We start from the raw sequence: 23,634 nt of genomic DNA, 5'->3' as shown, positions 1-23,634 counted from the left end.
CCTTGTATCAGTCCTTCCTGCATAACACTTTATTAAGCTCATAATTCTGGGTTAGCCATTTGGGGTTGACTCAGCTGGACAGTTCTTTTCATAACTGTGGCTGGGCTCATCTATGCAACTGTAGTCAGCTGCCAGTCAGCTAGGTCACTCTGCTTCTGAATGTTGGTGGCTAAAGGCTGGGGTAATGAGCCAGATGTCTCTCAGCCTCCAGTAGGCTACCCATACTTCACAAAGGTTGGGATCTCAAAAACACAGATCATGGTTATATCAAAAACTGTTGGAGAGAATAGCTCTATAAGCTCCAGTGTCCACATCTCTCAAAACTCTGCTTGCATCATGTTTGGTTAATATCCCATCAGCCAAAAGAAGTCATATGGCCCAATGAGATTCAGGAGGTGGGGAAACAGATTCTACCTCTTGGAGGACATACAGAAATGGGAAACATTTATGGCCATTGTTGTAATTTCTGATTCTGCTTTCTGTCCCCAGAGGCTAAATGATACAGATTGGATCAACTGTCTTTCATGATCTTTGGTTTCCATTTGAATTTAGCAAATGGGGAACTAGCACAGGGATAAAAGGAAGGAGGAGAGTGAGAGTGAAGATTTATTCTCTGGTGCTGCAGCACATTGCTGCAGACTGACTGGTCTCTGTATCCAAAGGCCCGGCTCCAATCAGGTGGCCTTTCTCCACAGCGCACTGTCTCAGTTCTATGTATGTATATCTATTTCTCTCTCGCTCTATCTATATCTTTCTTTCTCCCCCACCCCAGGATATAGCATTATCCTTTATGGTTTCCCTTCACTCTCCCCATACCTTTGTAAATAAGCTCTCTGTTACATTTTCCTCAAATTACTCAATTTCAATGGATCGTGTCTTTCCTGAGGGACTCTAATTATATAGAAGTAAATATGTTGGAGTTCCTGTTGTGGCTCAGTAGTAATGAACCCGACTAGCATCCATGAGGATGGGGGTTCAATCCCTGGCCTTGCTCAGTGGGTTAAGGATCTGGCGTTGCAGTGAACTTCAGTGTAGGTTGCAGATATGGCTCTGATCTGGCATTGCTGTGGCTGTGGTATGCCGGCAGCTGCAGCTCCAATTCAACCCCTAGCCTGGGACTTCCATATGCCATGGATGTGGCCCTAAAAAGACCAAAAAAAAAAAAAAGTAAATACAGAAGAATTTCTTAAGTGAGGCACAAAAGGCAAAAACTATAACATTAAAATATGACAAAACACACTGTAGGTATATTTTGACTTATCCATAGTTGATGTTATAGTTAAAGCTGTCTAAGCCATACATTTTGAGAAACTTTTGAGTGGAGACCATTTAGACACAGATTTTTTTTTTTTTTTAGGGCCACACCTGTGGCACATGAAGGTTCCCAGGCTAGGGGTTAAATTGGAACTATAGCTGCTGGCCTACACCACAGCCACAGCAATGCAGGATCTGAGCCGTGTCTACAACCTACACCACAGCTCATGACAATGCCAGATCCTTAACCCACTGAGCAAGGCCAGCAGTTGAACTTTCAGCCTCATGGTTCCTAGTTGAATTCGTTTCCATTGCGCTACCAGGGGAACTCCTGGACACAGATTATTTTAATAACCTTTAACACTCACTTAAAGCAAAAGCCAAAGGGATACTGATTAAACCCCAATCTAGTCTGGTGTGGATAAGGTTATGTTGAAGTTAGATCTACGCATAGAAATAATATATAATTTATTTAATATGTCTCCTATTATGGACATTTATGTTATTTCCAACTGGTTACCATTACCAACAATGCTTTTTGTGTCCACTTAAGTATTCATTCTCTATATACTAAAGTCATGAAGACATTTTCACTCAGTGCATTAAGGATCTGGAGTTGCCAAAAGTTACAGAGTAGGTCATAGATGAGGTTTGGATCCTGCGTTGCTGTGGCTGTGGTGTAGGTTGGCAGCTGCAGTTCCGATTCAACCCCTAGACCGGGCACTTCCATATGCCACAGGTAGGGCCGTAAATAAATAAATAAATAAATAAATAAATAAATAAATAAGCAAGCAAGCAAGAAAGCATCATGACTATCTTTGGTCCTTTGTTTAATCTAAGTACTTTAAGAATCAGCTTGTCAAGTTCCACAAAAATAAGATCAGGATTTTGATTGGAATTTTATAGATCAATTTGAAGACAAACCTATTTAGGTTTTGTCCAATTTCTCTCATTACATTTTCGTGGTCACATTAAATAGTATTTTTTTGTAGAAATCTTACACATTTTTAGATTTATTCCTATATACTTGATATTTCTTTATCATAAATGAAACCTCTTTTTTTTATAATGATTTTTATTTTTTCCATTATAGCTGGTTTACATTGTTCTGTCAATTTTCTTCTGTACAGCAAGGTGACCCAGTCACATATACATGTATACATTCTTTTTTCTCACATTGTCATTCTCCATCATAAGTGACTAGATACAGTTTCTAGTGCTATATAGCAGGATCTGATTGCTTATCCATTCCAAAGGCAATAGTTTTCATCTATTAACCCCAAATTCCCAATCCATCCCACTCCTTCCCCCTCCCCCTTGGCAATAAGTCTGTTCTCCATGTCCAAGATTTTCTTTTCTGTGGAAAGTTGCATTTGTGCCATATATTAGATTCCAGATATAAGTGATATCATATGGTATTTGTATTTTTCTTTCTGACTTACTTCACTTATTATGAGTCTCTAGTTTCATCCATGTTGCCACAAATGGCTTTATTTTGTTGTTTTTTATGGCTGAGTAGTATTCCATTGTGTATATATACATCTTCTTAATCCATTCATCTGTCAGTGGACATTTAGGTTGTTTCCATGTCTTGGCTATTGTGAATAGTGCTGCAATAAACACATGGGTGCATGTGTCTATTTCAAGGAATGTTTTGTCTGGATATATGCCCAAGAGTGGGATTGCTGGGTCATTTGGTAGTTCTATGTATAGTTTCCTAAGGTAGCTCCATACTGTTTTCCATCGTGGTTGTACCAACTGACATTCCCACCAACAGTGCAGGAGGGTTCCCTTTTCTCCACACCCTCTCCAGCATTTGTTATTTGTGGACTTATTAATGATGGCCATTCTGAATGGTGTGAGGTGGTACCTCATAGTAGTTTGATTTACATTTCTCTAATGATCAGTGATGTTGAACATTTTTTCATGTGCTTGTTGGCCATTTGCATATCTTCTTTGGAGAAATGTCTATTCAGGTCTTTTGCCCATTTTTCCATTGTGTTTTTGGCTTTTTTGCTGTTGAGTTGTATAAGTTGTTTGCATATTTTAGAGATTAAGCCCTTGTCAGTTGCATCATTTGAAACTATTTTCTCCCATTCTGTAAGTTGTCTCTTTTTTTATGGTTTCCTTTGATGTGCAAAAGCTTGTCAGTTTGATTAGGTCCCATTGGTTTATTTTTGCTTTTATTTCTGTTGCTTTGGGAGACAGATCTGAGAAAACATTTGTAAGGTTGCTATCAGAAAATGTTTTTCCTATGTTCTCTTCTAGGAATTGAATGGTGTCTTGTCTTACATTTAAGTCTTTAAGCCATTTTAGGTTTACTTTTGTGCATGGTGTGAGGGTGTGTTCCAGTTTCATTGATTTACATGCAGCTGTATAAATGACACCTCTTTAAACTTTCATTCTAACTCCTTTTTGTTAGCATAAGAAATGAAATTGACTTTTTATGTTTAGTTTGTATTCAACAACATTAATCAATGTTCATCAATTCTAATAATTTATCTGTAGATGATCTTAGATTTTCTACATACATAATAACACTATTTGTGACTAATGATATTTATTTATTCTTTTATAATTTTCCATAACATTTTTCTTTGCCTCATGTCACTGGCTAAGATCTCTAATGCAATACTGAACAGAAGTGATAGAGGGCATTTTCTTGTTTCCAATATCAAAGGAAAAGTTTTTGCTATTTCAGCACTAGGTATGATTATGTATTGTATAATTTTTATGAAAACCATTTAGCAAATTAAGGAAATTCCCATCTATTCCTAGTTTTCTTTAAAGTCATGAAAATGGTTGCAATTTATCAAGTACTTCTGCATCTATTAAAATGATAATTTTTTATTCTGTAATATTTCAGTGTGGAAAAATGAATTAATTTTCTAATGTTAAAATCAAACCTTGTATTTCTGGGAGAAATGCAAATTAGTCACAAAATATTCATCTTCTTTTATATTTCTATTTTTAGACATAGAGAAGAGTATTACAATATATAGAATTTTTGCATTTTTGCCTTCAGTAAAACTGGTCTGTGATTTTATTATTCATATTCTCCTCCTTAGGTGTTGATATCAGGTTAGTGCTAGTCTCACAAAACATGATGAAAATTATTCCGTATCAGTTTAATAGAAAGAATTTTTGGAGGGTGATCAAGGTGATGGGGTATGAGGACATGGAGCTCACTTCCCCCCACAAACACATAAAAAATACATCTACATGTGGAACATTTCTCACAGAAAACCCACTGCAAACAGGCAGATCTCCTATCCAACCAAAACTGAAAGATCTCCATGTAACTGGGTAAGACAAAAAAAGAAAAAAAAAAGGCATCCCGTGGGGATTGGTGTCTCTGGAAGGGATCTGCAAGTACAAGAAAGTTCACATGGGTGGACCCGTGCCCAGAAGCACTGCCTTCCCTGCTGAGAAATCTATTAAGACAGATAGAAGGGCTGGAGAAGGCTTTACTCTACTCACAAGGAGTGCTTGTGTGCTGGCTTGCTAACAATCAGGTTAGAAAGAGACTTGCACTGGCAGCTGCCACCTTGTTGTACTTCCCAATCCAAAGGGGAAAACACCCTGGTCCCACTCACTCCACACCACAGGCTGGCCCAAGATCAGAGCAAAGATTCAGTCTCACTACACAGAGGCAGACTGGGGCATCTGAGTTGTGATCTGTGGAGGACTGCCAAGATCACTGTCAGCATATTTGGAGACTGCAGGCTGAACTGGGCAGACACTGTCAACTTGTGGACCAGGCAATGCCACAAGAACATACGGCAGCTAAGCGCTTAATCTCTGGTAGACAGATCCTTGGCAGAACTATGCAGCAATTCATTTCCCAGTAAGAATGCCCTGACTCTGCCTACTTCACATGGTTGCTTAACTTGAGATCTGGGGAAGACAAATCCCTGGAAAAGTTTGCCATGGAGGCAGCCCAGATCCCAGGTGGCAGCATAATTCTTCACTTCCTGCAGCCACAGCAGGCTGCTACCCACCATAGCACTGCACTAGATTTGGGATCAACACAGAAAGAAAGAGCTGCAACCTCGGGCTACTTTTGAGTGGAACTGTGGACACCTACACAAGTAACACACAGGGTTTTTGTGATCACATGGGCCTCATTTTCTTCAACAATCACTCCTTTTAGGGCAGGGCTCACATTCAAGGGCAATGGAGTCTGATCAAACCCAACCCTTAGGGCTTCTACTCCAACAACTGGGGAGCAGATCCTACTCCCTATAAGGCAGTGACAGACACAGTGCGGAGGAAGCCCCACTTCACATCCATCACAGTTTCTAGACAGCATAACACCAATCACACCTTCTACCAAGGGGATAACAGCTAGCACACCCTGAGGAAAGATGTAGCTGCTATCCACATCAAAACTAGCCCTTGTACCAGAAATACTGGAAACACAATCTTCAAAAGGATGATCCCACAGAAAAAGCCACCTTTTGTGTGTGTGTGTGTCTTTTTAAGGCCACACTCATGGCATATGGAAGTTCCCAGGCTAGGGGTCAAATAGGAGCTAGAGCTGCCAGTCTATGCCACAGCCATAGCAACACCAGATCCTTAACCCCCTGAGCAGGGCCAGTGATTGAACCTATGTCCTCATGGATACCAGCTGGATTTGTTAGTGCTGAGCCACAGCTGGAACTCCAAAACAAACTTTCAAGACCACATAGCTGTTTCTCCTAAATTCACAGACAGAGAAAGCTAAGTAAAATAAAAAAGCAGAGGAACTATTCCTAGTCAAAGGAATAAGAGAAATCTCCTGAAAATAGTAAAACAGGCCTCACTACTCTACTAGACCCTAAGTTCAAAAAGGATGTAATAAAAATGCTAAAGGAATTTAGAAAGATTACTGATAAAAGATGCAAATCACTGGAAAATACAAAGATGAGTCAATCAAAATTAGACAATTCAATTGCTGAGATAAAAACCCATCTAGAAACAATGAATAGCAGATTAAATGACACTTCAGTACCATATGTAAATCTGCAATGTCCACAATGAGAATGGCATTCTCTGCCTGTGGCATGAGTGGTCACTGGTTGTCCGTTTTCTGTCTTCCAAAACTTGTTGAATTATTTTATTCCCTTGTGTCTCCTTCCTCATTTTCTTTAATTTTTTTATCCCTTTCTATAATTTTAATGTGATTTTAAGAGTGTCATGTGATAAATGCATGTAATCAATAAAATATCCTTAGCCAGTAATTATACCTAAATTAGTTTATCATTTATATATGTATTTTTATAATTATCAAATTATTCATTAGAGAATTAAAATTCATTTGTAATTTTAACATCTTATACTTCTTTTAAAAAATCAACATTTGTTTTGTAGGTTTCAAAGGAAAAAATTAAACATGAAAACTAGAAGTGAGTTAAAAACCTGTGATGGTATAAAACCAATCTGCAAAAAAGATGTCTGAAAAGGAGAGTACTCCAGAAGAGATAGAGGATGTCACTAGTCAACTTAGGGAAGAATCTACATCATGGTCAGTGGAGGAATCTGGATTTATTAAAGAATCATCAAGTTCATTAAAGGAAGCCTCTGATGGGACACCTTCCAACCAAATTAGTGAAATGCGTCCTAGAAAAAATATGTTAGGTATACATGATGATACATCAACATCCTCCTCTGGAAGTAAGGCTAAGAGATTTTCTGAAATAATCACTAGACCTGACAGCTTGCAGTCAAAAACTGAGATTTCACCAAGTTCGTCATTATCAATAACTGGGATGACTGCTGAATATCAAGCTTTCCTTGAAACATTAGAAAAAATTAGTCCACAACTCTCTGAAGAAAGTCAGAAAGGATTTGCTTTAGGACTAGATAACTTTACAGTTAACCTTAAAGCCAAGGGTTTACAAGAATTCCCTAAGGACATTTTAAAAACCAATTATGTAAAATATCTAAATTTAGATGAGAACAAAATAAAAAGCTTTAAAGGGGTAGACCCAAGTGATCTGCTAGGACTTGAAATTTTATCCATGAAAGAAAATGGGTTATCATCACTTCCATCTGAAATTCAGTTACTTCATAATTTAAAGACATTAAATGTCAGTCACAATCAAATATCGCATATACCTAAAGAACTATCTCAGCTTGGGAATATCAGACAACTCTTTTTAAATAATAATTGTATTGAGGGTTCTCCTTCTGGCTTGGAAAGTCTTGGAAACTTAGAAATTTTAAATTTGGCTAAAAATAAGTTAAGACATATACCAGATACTCTATCTAGTTTGAAAAAATTGAGGGGTCTCAATCTGGAATATAATCAGTTAACAATATTTCCTAAAGCTCTGTGCTTCCTTCCAAAGTTAATTTCACTAAATCTTACTGGAAACCTGATAAGCAGTTTGCCAAAAGAAATTAAGGAGCTTAAGAATTTAGAGAAACTTTTACTTGATCACAATAAACTCACCTTTTTGGCTGTGGAAATTTTTCGACTGCTCAGAATGAAAGAACTCCAACTGACTGATAATAAATTGGAAGTTATTTCACACAAAATTGAGAATTTTAGAGAACTTAGGATTCTAGTACTTGACAAAAATTTATTGAAAGATGTACCAGAGAATATTTCCCACTGTGTAATGTTGGAATTCCTTAGTCTTAGTGATAATAAATTAACAGAACTTCCCAAGAACATCCATAAGCTTAAAAATTTAAGAAAACTCCATATAAACAGAAATAATATAATAAAAATACCTGAAGATATTTCACATCTTAATAATATGTTCAGCCTAGAATTTGCAGGAAATATAATCACAGATTTTCCCATTGAAATAAAAAACTGCAGAAAAATAACTAAAGTTGAATTAAGTTATAATAAAATAATATATTTTCCGCTAGGTTTGTGCGCTTTAGAGTCTCTTTATTATCTGAGTTTTAATGGAAATTACATTTCAGAAATACCTGAAGACATATCTTTCAGTAAACAACTGCTTCATTTAGAGTTTAATGAAAACAAACTCCTCATATTTTCTGAGCACTTATGCTCTCTTATTAATCTTGAATACCTGGATCTTGGTAAAAACAAAATAAAGAAAATTCCACCATCTATTTCTAATATGGTATCACTCCATGTTCTTATTTTATGCTGTAATAAACTGGAAACTTTCCCTATAGAAGTGTGTACTTTAGAAAATTTGCAAGTACTTGATCTTTCAGAAAATCAAATACAGAATATTCCTCCAGAGATCTGTAACTTAAAAGGAATCCAGAAATTAAACATCTCAAGCAATCAATTTATTTATTTTCCTATTGAACTTTGCCAACTTCAATCACTGGAAGAGCTGAATATAAGTCAGATAAATGGGAGAAAGGTAAGAGACATATTTTGGGCTTTGTGGGAAGATAGGACTGAAGGGGATCAAAATTTAAGCTGTAGTATTTGTGTGTGTGTGTGCACGCGCATGCACGCACGCATACACACACGTGCAATGAGTGTTTAATTTAGTTAGAATATTTTATTTTGTAAAGGATAGTTTTGTTGTTTTTTTTTTTTTTTCTGCTTTTTAGGGCTGCACCATGGCATATGGAAATTCCCAGGCTAGGGGTTGAATCAGAGCTGCAGCTGCCGGCCTACACCACAGCCATAGCAACTCAAGATCCAAGCACTGTTTGAGACCTACACCAATAGCTCAGAGCAATGCCGGATCCCTGACCCACTGAGCGAGGCCAGGGATTGAACCCACGTGCAAATGGATAGTAGTCAGATTCACTTCTGCTGCACCACGATGGGAACTCTAGGATAGCTTTTTTTTTTTTTTAACCCAAAATGTGGCTTACAAATAAATTTTCAACATAATAGATTTATAGGAAAATATTTCATTAAAATGAAATGTCAAGTAATTAATACTTACAACTTTATAGGTTTATTTTTATTTCCGTTTAATAATAAAAGGAGTTTTAAAGTTGCTGATATAACATTATTGAAAATTTGGAAAGTTGTGAAAAAGAAGTAAAAAAATTCCACAAGCATACTGTCATAAATGCTGGTCATAGGTTGATACAACTTTTACTTTTGCTTCTTATATATATGATTTTATAAACAATTATAAAAATACTGTTTACTCAATTTTAAATTCTTTTAAATATTTTCACTTCTTATAAGAATTTTCCCATGATATAAAATCTTAATCTTCTAATCTTAATAATCTTCTTAATCTTAATAATCATAATCTCAATAATTACTATAAACAATACATGATTTATGTAACTAATCCATTGCTGGTAAGCATTTAGGGATGTTCTAATTTTTAAATAATTCTGTGATGAACTTCTTTATAATACAGTCTTCTTCATATTTTACTATTTCCTTAGGGAATGTCCCCTAAAGGACTGCTATATCAACAGGAATAAATGTTCTTATAATATTTCATTTTACTCAAACTCTAAGAGTGAGTTTTATGGAAATATTTTTTAAATAAAAAAAAACTGATTTATGATAAGATCTCAGTAAATGAGTGAAAAGGACACACCTATATCTAGTTATCTTTAATTTGATCTTCACAGTCAAATTAAAGTAGTTTGATAGAAGCTGGACTATTTTTGGAGCATGAGATTTCCCAGAATTTTTTCCCAAAAAAACTAATCCCAAGAACATTGAAAAGCACTGGCTTCTTTTCTGAGAGAATCACAGTGGATTCAGTATATTAAAAGCTCTGAAGGTTCCTGCAGTAAAGAAATCAGTTTGTCTCTATTTAACCCACATTTCCCAAAGTTAGTTGACCATTTAAAATCTAATATCTGCTATATAATTCCAGAAGGGCTACTCCAGAAAATACTTGCTTAAGTAGATGGAATAAAGAATTATATATATATATATGTTTTTTTTTTTTTTTTTTTTGTCTTTTTGCTATTTCTAGGGCCACTCCTGTGGCATATGGAGTTTCCCAGGCTAGGAGTCGAATCGGAGGTGTAGCTGCCAGCCTACGGGCCAGAGCCACAGCAACGCAGGATCCAAGCCGCGTCTGCGACCCACACCACAGCTCACGGAAACACCGGATCGTTAACCCACTGAGCAAGGCCAGGGGTTAAACCCGAAACCTCATGGTTCCTAGTCGGATTTGTTAACCACTGCGCCACGACGGGAACTCCTAGATGTTGTGTTTTAAAAATTGCTCTTTTACTAAAAGACATGTTGTAATTCTGCATTATAATCAACTAATTCATTGGCTGATTTATAATCTCACTTTTTCCTCCTGTATCTTACTATTGTGGTCTACAAGGTTGTGCCCTTAACTTTCTCTTTTTTTTTTTTGCTTTTTAGGGCTGCGCCCATGGCATATGGAGGTTCTCAGGCTAGGGGTCAAATTGGAGCTGTAGCCATCTGCCTACGCAACAGCCACAGCAATGAGGGATTTGAGCAGCGTCTATGACCTACACCACAGCTCATGGCAACGCCAGGTCCCTAAACCACTGAGCCAGGGATCAAGCCTGCATCCTCAGGGATGCTAGTCAGATTCATTAACTGCTGAGCCACTTCGGGAACTCCAACTTTCTCTTTTCTTTTCTTTTTTTTTTTTTTTTTTTTGTCTTTTTGCTATTTCTTGGGCCGCTCCTGCGGCATATGGAGGTTCCCAGGCTAGGGGTCGAATCGGAGCTGTAGCCACCGGCCTACGCCAGAGCCACAGCAACGCAGGATCCGAGCCGCGTCTGCAACCTACACCACAGCTCACGGCAACGCCGGATCCTTAACCCACTGAGCAGGGGCAGGGACTGAACCCGCAACCTCATGGTTCCTAGTCGGATTCGCTAACCACTGCGCCACGACGGGAACTCCCAACTTTCTCTTTTCTATTAACTTCTTCCTAGACCTCACCATGCATTCTGTTTGTGACGCCACTTTCTTCACACTTGTCTAGAAATCATGTAACTATCACCATTTATACCAAACTACATCAAAACTGTTTGTTTCCTCTGAAAAAGTTCTTGGATCATCTCTCTCATTTTCCAGTGTTACTGTCTCAATCCTGGTCCATGCTCATCACTCACTTCATGCCTAGACTATCTGGGAGCCTCCTAATTTTCTCTCTGACTCAGTTTCCTCCCTTTTCTTACAACTTATCAAAATGTGGACTTCATTTCACAGGACCATTCTTAGGAATCCAGATGTCATATCTATAGCCCACTCACGCAGGTGATTGTCAAAGACACCATATTACAGTACAACATCATTTCAAAGGTCACCAAGTGGAAAAAAAGATTTATCAGAACCCCTCTCAAAAAGAACATTCTGAGTTCCTGTCGTGGCACTGCGGAAACTGAATCCGACTAGGAACCGTGAGGCTGAAGGTTTAATCCCTGGCCTTGCTCAGTGGGTTAAGGATATGGTGTTACCATGAGCTGTGGTGTAGGCAGCAGACATGGCTCGGATTCTCTGTTGCTGTGGCTGTGGTGTAGGCCAGCAGCTGTAGCTCCAATTTGACCCCTAGCCTGGGAACCTCCATATGCCGCAGGTATGGCCCTACAAACCAAAAAAGAAAAAAAAAAAAATTCTATCATTGGAAAGATCACTTTGTTAACTCTCTCAGGGTGGAGATAATATGCACAAAGGATTAATTTACATAACAACAGATGGTCACTAAAGTGTCATCTGAAGATGAGTCAGGTTAATCACAAGGCTTTGATTTTCCTGAGTGAAAGACCCCAAGAGGACTCTTCTTTCTCTAGTCAAACAGTTGTCACGCACTTCCTCTAGCAAGTGATTCAATAATATTTGTTCGAAGAAATGTCAGACTACAGACCTTCTTATCTTTCTTGATCTGACTCTTATCTCATAGGTTCAGATTCCAAGTCTTTTCAGGGCCTGGTTCTATGTTCCTTCTCTAAATATGTATCACTCTGCTTTCTATCACCTTTCTTTACCAGCGACTTTTATGCATGATACTTGTCTTGCTTGAAGTGTCCCGTAACTTCTATTCAATCCTTTTTTTTTTTTCTTTTTAGAGCCACACCTGCAGCATATGGAAGTTCCCAGGCTAGGGGTCAATTTGGAGCTGCGGCTGCCGATCTACATCACAGCTCACAGCAATGCCAGATCCTTAACCTACTGGGGGGGGGCCAGGGATTGAACCCGCATCCTCATGGGTACTAGCTGGGTTCATTACCACTGAGCTATGATACGAACTCCCCAATCCTATTCTTTTTTAAAATTCATTCTTTTTTTAAAAAATCTTTTGTCTTTTTAGGGTTCATATTTTCACTGTCCTCAAATTATATTAGAACATATTTAATGTTTTACTCATCAGTTGAAAGGACTGATCTATTTTTTTCTATTTTAAGGCTGCACCCACAGCTTATGGAAGTTCCCAGGCTAGGGGTGGAATTGGAGCTGCAGCTGCTGGCCTACACCACAGCCACAAGGGATCTGAGGCACATCTGTGACCTATACCGCAGCTCACAGCAACGCCAGGTCCCTAACCCACTGATTAAGGCCAGGGATCAAACCTACATCCTCCTGGATACTAGCGGACTTCGTTAACCACTGAGCCATGATGGGAACTCCCCAATCCTATTCATTCTTAAAAGGCCATTTGAGTCCTGCCTCCTACATGAAGCTTTCTTTTAGGACTCTGGTTTATACTGATATACATTCTCTAAACGCTTATATTATCTGTGGTTGTTAACTTTATTATTATTTTTTGAATATAAAACTATTTATTGACCACTGTTCACCAATATTTACAATAAAGGAAACAATATACAATTGAATACCATTCTGATTACTACAAAGTTATTGTTTTTCCTGGCTTCAGCTGAACCGGTAACCCAAATACTGAGAAGACTGAGCCTACATGTAAGAAATGGGTTGGGGTAAAGAAAAAACATGCAGGTAAAGTTTAGATTACAAAAATTTGTTTACTCCATATATTCCTGCAGGTCTTCAGTTGCCAACCTATCTGATATTAGGTTTCTATGAACAAGTCTTAGAAATTCCATGTATCATGGCATTTCAATCAATATAGCACAGGGATTTCAACTTCTTGAAAAAGAGTGGTTCACCAGAAAGAACCTCTTTTTTTTTTTTGGTCTTTTGTCTTTAGAGCCGCACCCACGGCATATGGAGGTTCCCAGGCTAGGGGTCTAATCAGAGCTGTTGCTGCCAGCCTATTCCAGAGCCACAGCGACGCCAGATCCGAGCCTCGTCTGCGACCTACACCATAGCTCACGGCAACGCTGGATCCTTAACCCACTGAGCGAGGCCAGGGATGGAACCAGAAACCTTATGGTTTCTAGTCGGATTTGTTTCCGTTGAGCACAACAGGAACTCCCACAAGGAACCTTTAAATGTCCATTTAACTAAGTGTTGCTTGGCTTATTTAAAACACAGTAGGATTTTTCTAGTTTTTTCATTTGGGTGGGGAAGTTGTTGGTAGTGATAAAATTTTCCTTTCAGGGATTTTAATATAAAACTTCATTTACATGACTGTAGATATGGATACAGATTCTGATATGGCTGCTTTAAAAAGTGTCCAATTTAAATTGTTTAAAGTTGTCCAATTAATTACAAAATTATTTAATTTGAAATGTTAACACTTAAAAATTTCAATTTTATTTGAAGTGATTTCTTATATTGTTTAAAATTATAGAATCCCAGAGACATGGGATTATGCATGGTTGTGAAATGCTGTTTTTGTTTTGGTAAATGTATTAAAAAATACCCCAAAACAAAAAACCCCAGGCCACATACATATGTATTTTATGTATACACACATGAAAAACCCTGAATGGTCCTTAGGCATTTGAGTTAAATGCAAATTCTAAATTCTGACTGAGCAATGACTACAGAGATTTTCCCCAGCATTTAGAAAAGCTGTTCTCTAATGCTGAGGAAATAATATACCATAGTATCAAATGTTCTTTTCTGCTAAAGGAAGCAACTACAAAAAGCTTTGTAGCAACTACAAAGTAACCAGTGCTACAGATGTAAAGAACAAAAATCCCCAAAACCTCCTCCAATACTACTTAAAAACAAACATATCAAACTTGATTTTTGGAGTTCCCGTCGTGGCGCAGTGGTTAACGAATCCGACTAGGAACCATGAGGTTGTGGGTTCGATCCCTGCCCTTGCTCAGTGGATTAACGATCCGGCGTTGCCTGAGCTGTGGTGTAGGTCGCAGACGAGGCTCGGATCCTGCGTTGCTGTGGCACTGGTGTAGGCTGGCAGCTACAGCTCTGATTGGGCCCCTAGCCTGGGAACCTCCATATGCCGCGGGAGCGGCCCAAGAAATGGCAAAAAGACAAAAAATAAATAAATAAAATAAAAAAAACCCAAAACTTGATTTTCATTAGAATGTAGTTATATCTTCATGCTAATAAATAAAAAAAACCTGAGACCTAGATTTTATATATATGTATAAATATATATATAAAGCAATGCAAACAATTATTGAGCTTCATCTTCTGGACAAGAATGCCAAGTTATCCTCTCTTCATAAAAAGCAATTACAAAAAAAAAAGGCAATTATAATTTGAGGAAACTTCATATTTGCCTTTTTGCCAGCACCAAGTCTGCCTCATCTGCATCTTTCCATTTCATGAGAAACATTAATTCTCCACTGCTGTCTATGGCATCAGTTATTCTTTCCAGATCAAGACCTCTGGCAAAACCTCTTGGTTTATCAGCAGCATCTCTTTTCTTTGATTTGCTATCATCAGATTCACTGTCAGACAATGACTTTCTCTTTGCTCCATCTTTTTCTTTACCAGCTTTTTGGTAAAGAAATGCTTCAATTAACTCTGGACAATCCAAATTCTCTTCAGATTCCCAAGTATTGTCTGCATCTGTAAACCCCTTCTACTTCAGGAAATATTCCATTTTCCCATTCACTACACGTCAGTCCAGTACCTTTTCTACAGTAAATTCTTCAGGCTCTGCCTCTTCAACTGTTTTACTTTTTCCATTCTGTTTCTTTCCCATTTTTTGAAATGTAGTTTTATTGGAGGCCATTTTTTATTGCAGACTTTAAGAGCTATTATTCACCGCTTCAGAGCTGCTCCAGGTCCCAGGTCTGTGGCATCCTCGGCCCTGTGTGCCTCTAGCTCCAGCCCTGTTGTTGTAAACTTTATTTTGGCACTAATTACTTATTGCTTAATGCTGATTCTTCATTGTTGCATATGTGTGTGTTTTGTTCCCTGAATTAAATTTTGATCTCCTTTAAGTTAGGAATTGTCTATTTTGCTTCTTTTACAGATGGAAGAACACTGAGCACAATAACCAGTATTCACCTTGTTGTTTGGTTATTTCTGAGGGAAACATATATTCAGAGCTCTTTGGTTTACTCATGAAACTTCCTTTATTTCAAAAGCCACTTGTGATAGCCTTATTTTTCTGAAGATGTGTATTTCTTCTTTGCCTTAGCAGAATATCTTAATTCCTGTTACTTTGTGATAATTTTTATACAAGGAATTTTTATTTGAGTCTACTTTGTCTAACTGTGTGTGTCCGTTATAAAGCAATTTACTGAGTACTTACTCAAAATTCATCATAATTGGGAACTTGTATACAAAAATTATAAAATATGTACCATGTCATTTAAAAAAATCCAAGGAAAACACACAGGAACTAATTAAAAGCAATGTGGTGAGAGTAGAAGTAAAGAGACGAAATACAGAAGAGAATCATTTAGAACAACTTTAGGGAGGAGAAGAAAACAAAGCAGGGTAAGCTTTAGGGAAAGAAGAAAGTGATAAGGTGGCAACAAAAACCAAGTGGTGGGAGAGTTAGGAAAGTGGTTAGCAAGCCACAGGACTGAATTGGTACCACTGGTCAGACTGGGGAGATACCTGGATGGTATACAATTTGTCGTGGGTTTTATTAAGCAAGGGAGTCACAAAGTCTTTTTGACATGATAGAAAATATCTCCTTTTTAGGACAAACCATCTCTCCTTCCATTTTACTTTAGAAAAAGTTTTAGTCATGTAAATATTTATTAAGAATATAATTGCTTAGGAGTTTCCGTCGTGGTGCAGTGGTTAACGAATCCGACTAGGAACCATGAGGTTGCGGGTTCGGTCCCTGCCCTTGCTCAGTGGGTTAACGATCCGGCGTTGCCGTGAGCTGTGGTGTAGACTGCAGACACGGCTCGGATTCCGCGTTGCTGTGGCTCTGGCGTGGGCCGGCAGCTACAGCTCTGATTTGACCCCTAGCCTGGGAACCTCCATATGCCGCGGGAGAGGCCCAAGAAATAGCAAAAAAAAAAAAAAAAAAAAAAAAAAAAAAAAAAAAAAAGACACACACATACACAAAAGAATATAATTGTTTAATCTTTGTTACAGTTAACAAGACTTCCAGAAGAGCTGTGTAATATGATCCAACTTAAAGAACTTGATATCTCAAATAATGCAATCAGAGAGATGCCAAGAAGCATAGGGGAATTGAGAAGTTTGGTTAGTTTAAAAGCGTACAACAATCAAATAAGATATCTACCACCATCTTTTCTATCTTTAAATGCTCTCCAGCAGCTAAACTTGAGTGGTAAGTGTCAAGCATAATCATAAGCATAATCAATAAGTTGAGTATTAATTTCAAGGTTGTAAGTTTTTCTGGCAAGACAGAACGGCAGTCAGCATTATATATGAAGTGCCCATTGGAAGGAAATAGCTATTGTAGGTACAGAAAATGAGATCAAGCATAAGGTCCAGTTCCCTCCTGGAAAGAGGTAATAATTTGCCTGGGAAATATGAGCATATTTTCATTTCTTTACCGGCTTCTCAGCTTATACCCAGCCATTCAGTATTTCCTCCCTTTGTGAAGCTGACCTCGTCCTTCCCTCTACACACTACCTACACAAAGTTAGGTCCACATTTTCTCTATCTTCCCTTCTCTTGGCTCCCCTGATCCCACTCCAATACCCCAGAATACTCTACTACCTTACAGTCTTTTACAAAGTAAATCACTACAATAATGAAAAAAAAGTCACTCAATCTAAAAATATCAGAAAAGATCTCCCAAAGCTAGACTGGTATTTTTCTTAATAATTGTCATTATGAAATATTTCAAGCATAAAGAAAATAATAAACACCCACATACCTACTCCCAGATGTAGAAATGTTAACATTTTGTGTTATTTACTTGAGATTTTTGATAGTTAAGAAATAAAATAATAGAATCTTCTTTTGTACTTCTCCCCAGAGTAGAAGTAACCATTGTAACCAAAGTGGTATATATCTTCTTTCCATCCAAGTTTTTATACATATGTATCCATAAAAAAGTAACATTATTTTGAGTTTTTAAAATGTATTAAACTTTGTCATACTATAGGGTATGTAATTTATTATTCTGTAATTTAAGTTTTCATTCGTTATGTTTATAAAATTAATCCGCATTAACAAATATGTAGACATTTCATTGAATTTAAATATTGTATAATATGTATAATATTCAATTATATGGTTAAATAACAATTACTCCATCTTTCTGTTAATAGACAAGTAGGTTATTTCCAATTTTTTTGCTACTATAAACATCCCTGTACATGTTTCTGGTTTATATGTGCTTTAAATTTTTTTTGTGTGTATGAGTATAGCTGTAAGTAGAATAGCTGGATCAGAATGAGAACTTTACCATACTTGGGCAATTTATGTCCATAGTGGCTATACCAGCTAATCACACCAATAGTTGAGTTTCAAAAATTATGTCTTTCAGTTGGGAGTTGCACTTATAAGCAGAGCCCTACACCTTGTTAAATTTAGAGGAGTTCCAGATTAAAAACAAATCAAGAGTACAGTAAAACCTATAGTAATGCATCAATACTTAGATATAATGTAACTGACATTTGTCACCTGTATCCCCACAACTCCTAGTAAGCTGGCTGTGTAGGTATACATCAGTTTTTTCTTTTTAGGGCTGCACCCACAGCATATGGAAGTTCTCAGGCTAGGGATGGAATCAGAGCTGCAACTGCTGGCCACAGGCGCAGCCACAAGCCACAGGGGATCCAAGCCACATCTCCAACTTATACCACAGCTCACAGCAACGCTGGATCCTTAACCTACTGAGCAAGGCCAGGGATCAAACTGGTGTTCTCATGGATACTAGTCAGATTCACTCCTGAAATTTAAATTTTTGGTCCCATTTTTTTATTATGGCAAAGTTTTACTGTTTATCAGACAGGTTATCTATTTTGTCCAGGTGTAGGATATACTCCACTTACCTACTATTTGTGCATGAAGGAAAACAAGCTGAGCGGAGTCTTCTGGTATACTGGAGAATACAACTACCAATAGGAAGCCTAGTTCTCTGGATACTTTCTAGTACAAGAATCAAAATAAAATAGGAAGATCATAGGCTTTTCTGCAAGCTGAGGCAATTCTCTGTTAGTCTCCATCAGTATTAGAAGAGTATTAGTGAGGATCCTGTCAGGAGACGGAAACCACACTCTAGCTAATGACTGAATATAATGTTGTTATCTGTATAACTGATAGCGTATGGAGAGAATCGCAAAGTTATCACAAAAGAGCAATGACAGGAAGCAAACCACCCTACGGATGAGGGAATAAAGTAAAGAAGTTAGAATTATTAAAATTTAGAAGTTTGGAGGAGGGGTCACCCAGCAGTACAACTCAGAAATCCGAGGGTGGAGTACTGCTTGTCTGGAGCTGGCTGCTCTGAGCTTGGGGGTGGTGAGGCTGTGTGTGTGTGTGTGTGTGTGTGTGTGTGTGTGTGTGTGTGTGAGAGAGAGAGAGAGAGAGAGAGAGAGAGAGAGAGAGAGAGAGAGAGATAGACAGACGAGACAGACAGACAGACAGACAGAGACAGAGAAATTGATAAAGCTAGTTTTCCTAGTGTTGAGAAAACTGCAAACTGCATTCAGCTGTTATAGGCAGGAACCGTTGCTGGTGGGTAAAAGTGTTCCTGATGTGACACTCAGGGAGCCCACAGAAGTGGCTTTGGAGCTAAGAGACAATCATTAAACAATTGGCATGCCCAAAGTCTCCAGCTTTTACTGCCAGATTTAAAGTTAACAGGCCGAGTTCAAGTCTTGCATTTAATCTCTTTTCCTCCAATCATAAAATGAAGCTAACAGGAATACCCATGTAATATATCTGGTTTGCAGACTGAATGAAACTTCGAAAGCTGTTTCATCTGTGAAAGCATTACTCAGACAAAAATGAAATGCACTCTGGTGAACTAGCCCTCTCTGACACTAACGGATTTAGGGAGATAGAGAACCCCTCAGAACCTCAGTTCTTCCATCAGTAATATAGGAAAGCTACTAATTCTGCTTGTTCATAGAACTGTTGTGGAAATAAAATTGGATGAAGAGTATGAAAATATTTTTACATATGTAAGGCATTATACCAATGAAAGGGATTTAGAGATTAATTCCTTGCTTTCCTCATAGCATGGGCTTTAAAGTAGGACATTATTTAGAATTCTAGGAGTTCCTGCTAAGGTACAATGGGATTGGCCGTGTCTTGGAAGTGCTAGTATTCAGGTTTGATTCCTGGCCTGGCACAGTGGGTTAAGGATCTGGCATTGCCACAGCTGTGCCTTAGGTAGTGACTGCAGCTTGGATCTGGATCTGAACCCTAGCCCAGAAGCTCCATATGCCACGGGGCAGCCAAAAATGAAAAAAAAAAAAAAAAAAAAAGAGTCCTAGCTCCAGCATTCACTGAGAATTTTTTAAAATGGAAATAATATCTACTCTTTGGATTGTGAGAATTAAGTGGTCAATCACTAAGAACAGAAACTGCTGTGGTGTAAATTTTTAACACATTACCACCTCTCTTCCAAGGAACCAAAATACCAAATGAAAGGAAAGTAGATTGACATGAAAGCTGCTTGTGGTTGTTCTCAGGGAGAAGGAAAGTTGTCTCACAGTTCTCTCTCTCTAGATCTGTATCGGTAATGCCACTGTGAAGTTTTATCATCTCCTACCTGCAGAACAGCTAGTTATATCAATATAGTATTATTTACAGATGGCGTCCATTCTGATGCTCAATACCTGGGGTTTTTAATAATTTATTTTATTTATTTTTATTTTTTTGTCTTTTCTAGGGCCACACCTAAGGCATATGGAGGTTCCCAGGCTAGGGGTCTAATCAGAGCTGTAGCCCAATGGCCTACGCCAGAGCAACAGCAACACGGGATCAGAGCCGCGTATTGAAAACATAGCTACCATGTGAACCAGAAATTCTACTTCTGGATATTTACCTGAAGTAAATGAAAATAGCAACTCACAAATATATATGCACTCCCTTGTCACTGCAGTATTTAATAAGTATTCATCAATGGATGGATAGATAAAGAAAATGTGATATAAAAAGAAAAGGCACAAATCAATAAAATCAGAAATGAAAAGTTTCAAGAGAAATACAAAAGTTGTTAAGAGACTACTACAAACAATTATATGCCAATAAAATACATAATCTAGGAGGAATGGACAAATTCTTAGAAATGTACCATCTCCTAAGACTGAACGAGGAAGAAATAGAAAATATGAACAGACCAATTAGCAGTAATGAAACTGAGTCAATAATTTAAAAACTCTTGGAGCTCCTGCAGTGGTGTGGTGGGTTAAGAATCCAACTGTTGGAGTTACCATCCTGGCTCTGTGGAAACGAAATCTGACTAGCATTCATGAAGACACGGGTTTGATCCCTGGCTTCGCTTAGCAGGTTAAGGATCCACTGTTGCCATGAGCTGTGGTGTAAGTCACAGATGTGGCTCAGATATGGCACTGCTGTGGCACAGGCCTGCAGTTACAGCTCCAATTTGATCCCTAGCCTGGGAACCTCCATGTGCCTCAGGTGCAAATCTAAGAACACACACACACACACACACACACACACACACACACACACACAATCCAACTGCAGGAGTTCCCATTGTGACTAAGTGGTAACAAACCTGACTAGTATCCATGAGGACATGGGTTCAATCCTTGGTCTTGCTCAGTAAGTTAAGGATCCGGCATTGCCAAGAGCTGTGGTTTAGGCTGTAGACATGGCTTGGATATGGCATTCCTGTGGCTGTGGCGTAGGCCGGCAGCCATGTGTCCAATTTGACCCCTAGCCTGGGAACTTCCACATGCTGCCAGTGCAGCCTTAAAAAAAAGAATCTGACCTCAGTGGCTCAGGTTGCTGCAGAGGTGTGGGTTCAATCCCTGGCCCAGCATAGTGGGTTAAAAGGATCTGGTGTTGCCACAGCTTCAGTGTCAATTCCAAGTGTGCCTCAAATTCAATCCCTGCCCAGGAAATTCCATATGCCATGGATACAGCCATAATATTTTTTAAAAGTTAAAAAATAAAAATTAAAAAAATTTTAAAAATAAAACCCCTCAAAAAACAAAAGTCCAGGACCAGACAGCTTCACAGGTGAATTCTACCTAGCATTTAGAGGAGAGTTAACATCTATCCTTCTCAACCTACTCAAAAAAAAAAAAAAAAAAACAAAAAACAAAAAACAAAAAAAAAACCTGCAGAGGATAGAACACTTTCTAACTCATTCTATACACCCAGCATCACTCTGATATCCAAACCAGACAAAGATACCACAAAAAAAGAAAATTACAGGCCAATATCACTGATAAACATAAAGGCAAAAATCCTCAACAAAATATTAGTAAACCAAATCTAACAATTAAAACATTAAACATTAAAAGGATCATATACCAGGATCAAGTGATTTAACCCAAGGATGCAAAAATTTTTAATATTCATAAATCAACCAATGTGATATATGACATTAACTGAAGAATAAAAACCATATTATTACCTGAATAGATGCAGGAAAAGCTTTTGACAAAATTCAGTATCCATTCATGATAAATATTCTCCAGAGGAGTTCCCACTGTAGCTCAGTGGGTTAACTACCCTACGTGGTGTTGGTGAGGATGCAAGTTCAATCCCTGGCCTCACTCTTTGGGTTAAGGATCTGTTGTTACCACGAGCTGCAGTGTAGGCTGCAGATACAGCTCGGATCCAGCATTGCTGTGTCTGTGGCATAGCCTACCAGCCGCAGTGCTGATTCAATCCCTAGCAGCACTTCCATATGCTGCAGGTATGGCCCTTAAAAACAACACCACCAGCAAAAATAAAAAAGAATAAAAAGGAGTTCCCGTTGTGGTACAGTGGAAATGAATCTGACCAGGAACCGTGAGGTTTCATGTTCAATCCCTAGCCTCACTCAGTGGGTTAAGGATCTAGCATTCCTGTGCACTGTGGTGTAGGTTGCAGATGTGGCTCGGATCTCGTGTTGCTGTGGCTGTGGCATAGGTCGGCAGCTGCAGCTCTGATTCGACCCCTAGCCTGGGAACCTGTGTGTGCTGCCTGTGCAGCCCCCAAAAAAGTAAATAAACAAACAAAAAACAAAATCTCTCCAGAAAGTGGGCACATAGGGAACATACTTTAACATAATAAATACCATATATGATAAATCCACAGCTAATGTCATACTCAACAGTAAAAAGCTGAAAGCATTTCCTCTAAAATCAGAAACAAGACAAGGATGCCCACTCATGCCAGTTATATTCAACATAATTCTGTAAGTCCTAGCTACAGCAATTAGACAAGAAAAAGAAATAAAAGGATTCCAAATTGGAAAAGAAATAAAACTGTCACTGTTTCCAGATAACAGGATATTATACATAGAAAGTTCTAAAGAGGCCACCTGAAAACTAGAACTCATCAATGAATTCAATAAAGTTGCAAGATACAAAATTAATATACAGAAATTTATTCATATGGTAACAATGAACTATCAGAAAGGGAAATTAAGGAAACAAATCAATTTATCACTGTATCAAAAAAGAATAAGGGGAGTTCCTGTCGTGGCGCAGCGGTTAACGAATCTGACTAGGAACCATGAGTTTGTGGGTTCAATCCTTGGCCTCACTCAGTGGGTTAAGGATCCAGCGATGCTGTGAGCTGTGGTGTATATCACAGATGTAGCTCGGATCCTGTGTTGCTGGGGCTGTGGCACAGGCCAGCAGCTGTAGCTCTTATTTGACCCCCAGCCTGGGAACCTCCACATGCTGTGGGTGCGGCTCTAAAAAGCAAAAAAAAAAAAAAAAAAAGCTGAAATAACTAGGAATAAAACTTTCTAAGCAGGTAAAAATCTGTTCTCAGAAAACTATAAGACACTGATGAAAGAAATTGAAGACAACAGATGGAAAGTTATACTGTGTTCTTTAATAAGAATTAATCTTGTTAAAACGACCATACTACTTGGCACAATATATAAATTCAATGCAATACCCATCAAAACACCAAGGTCATTTTTTACAGAACTGGAACAAATAATTTTAAAATTTATATGGGAGTTCCCATCATGGCTCAGTGGTTAATGAATCCAACTTGGAACCATGAGGGTTCAATCCCTGGCCTTGCTCAGTGGGTTAAGGATCTGGCGTTGC

The 23,634-nt window shown here is 38.2% G+C and overlaps 1 protein-coding gene, 1 long non-coding RNA gene and 1 pseudogene across 2 annotated transcripts in view; 1 reads left to right on the top strand and 2 right to left on the bottom strand.

Moving 5' to 3' along the window:
- LOC102158687 overlaps nt 1-23,634 on the bottom strand; it is an 81,552-nt gene that overhangs the window by 31,765 nt on the left and 26,153 nt on the right. The gene's annotated exons all lie outside the window — the stretch shown is intronic.
- LRRD1 (leucine rich repeats and death domain containing 1) overlaps nt 1-23,634 on the top strand; it is a 48,719-nt gene that overhangs the window by 13,424 nt on the left and 11,661 nt on the right. The window contains exons 2-3 of the mRNA XM_021102378.1: nt 6,607-8,591; nt 16,553-16,751. Coding sequence (XP_020958037.1) covers nt 6,687-8,591; nt 16,553-16,751 — 2,104 coding nt within the window. The 5' untranslated portion in view covers nt 6,607-6,686. The remainder of the gene's footprint in view (nt 1-6,606; nt 8,592-16,552; nt 16,752-23,634) is intronic.
- LOC102159135 lies at nt 14,464-16,293 on the bottom strand (annotated as a pseudogene).

Source organism: Sus scrofa, chromosome 9 (assembly GCF_000003025.6).
Source record: "Sus scrofa isolate TJ Tabasco breed Duroc chromosome 9, Sscrofa11.1, whole genome shotgun sequence".
Taxonomy (NCBI): Eukaryota; Metazoa; Chordata; class Mammalia; order Artiodactyla; family Suidae; genus Sus; species Sus scrofa.
This window is presented reverse-complemented; position numbering and strand designations above follow the sequence as displayed.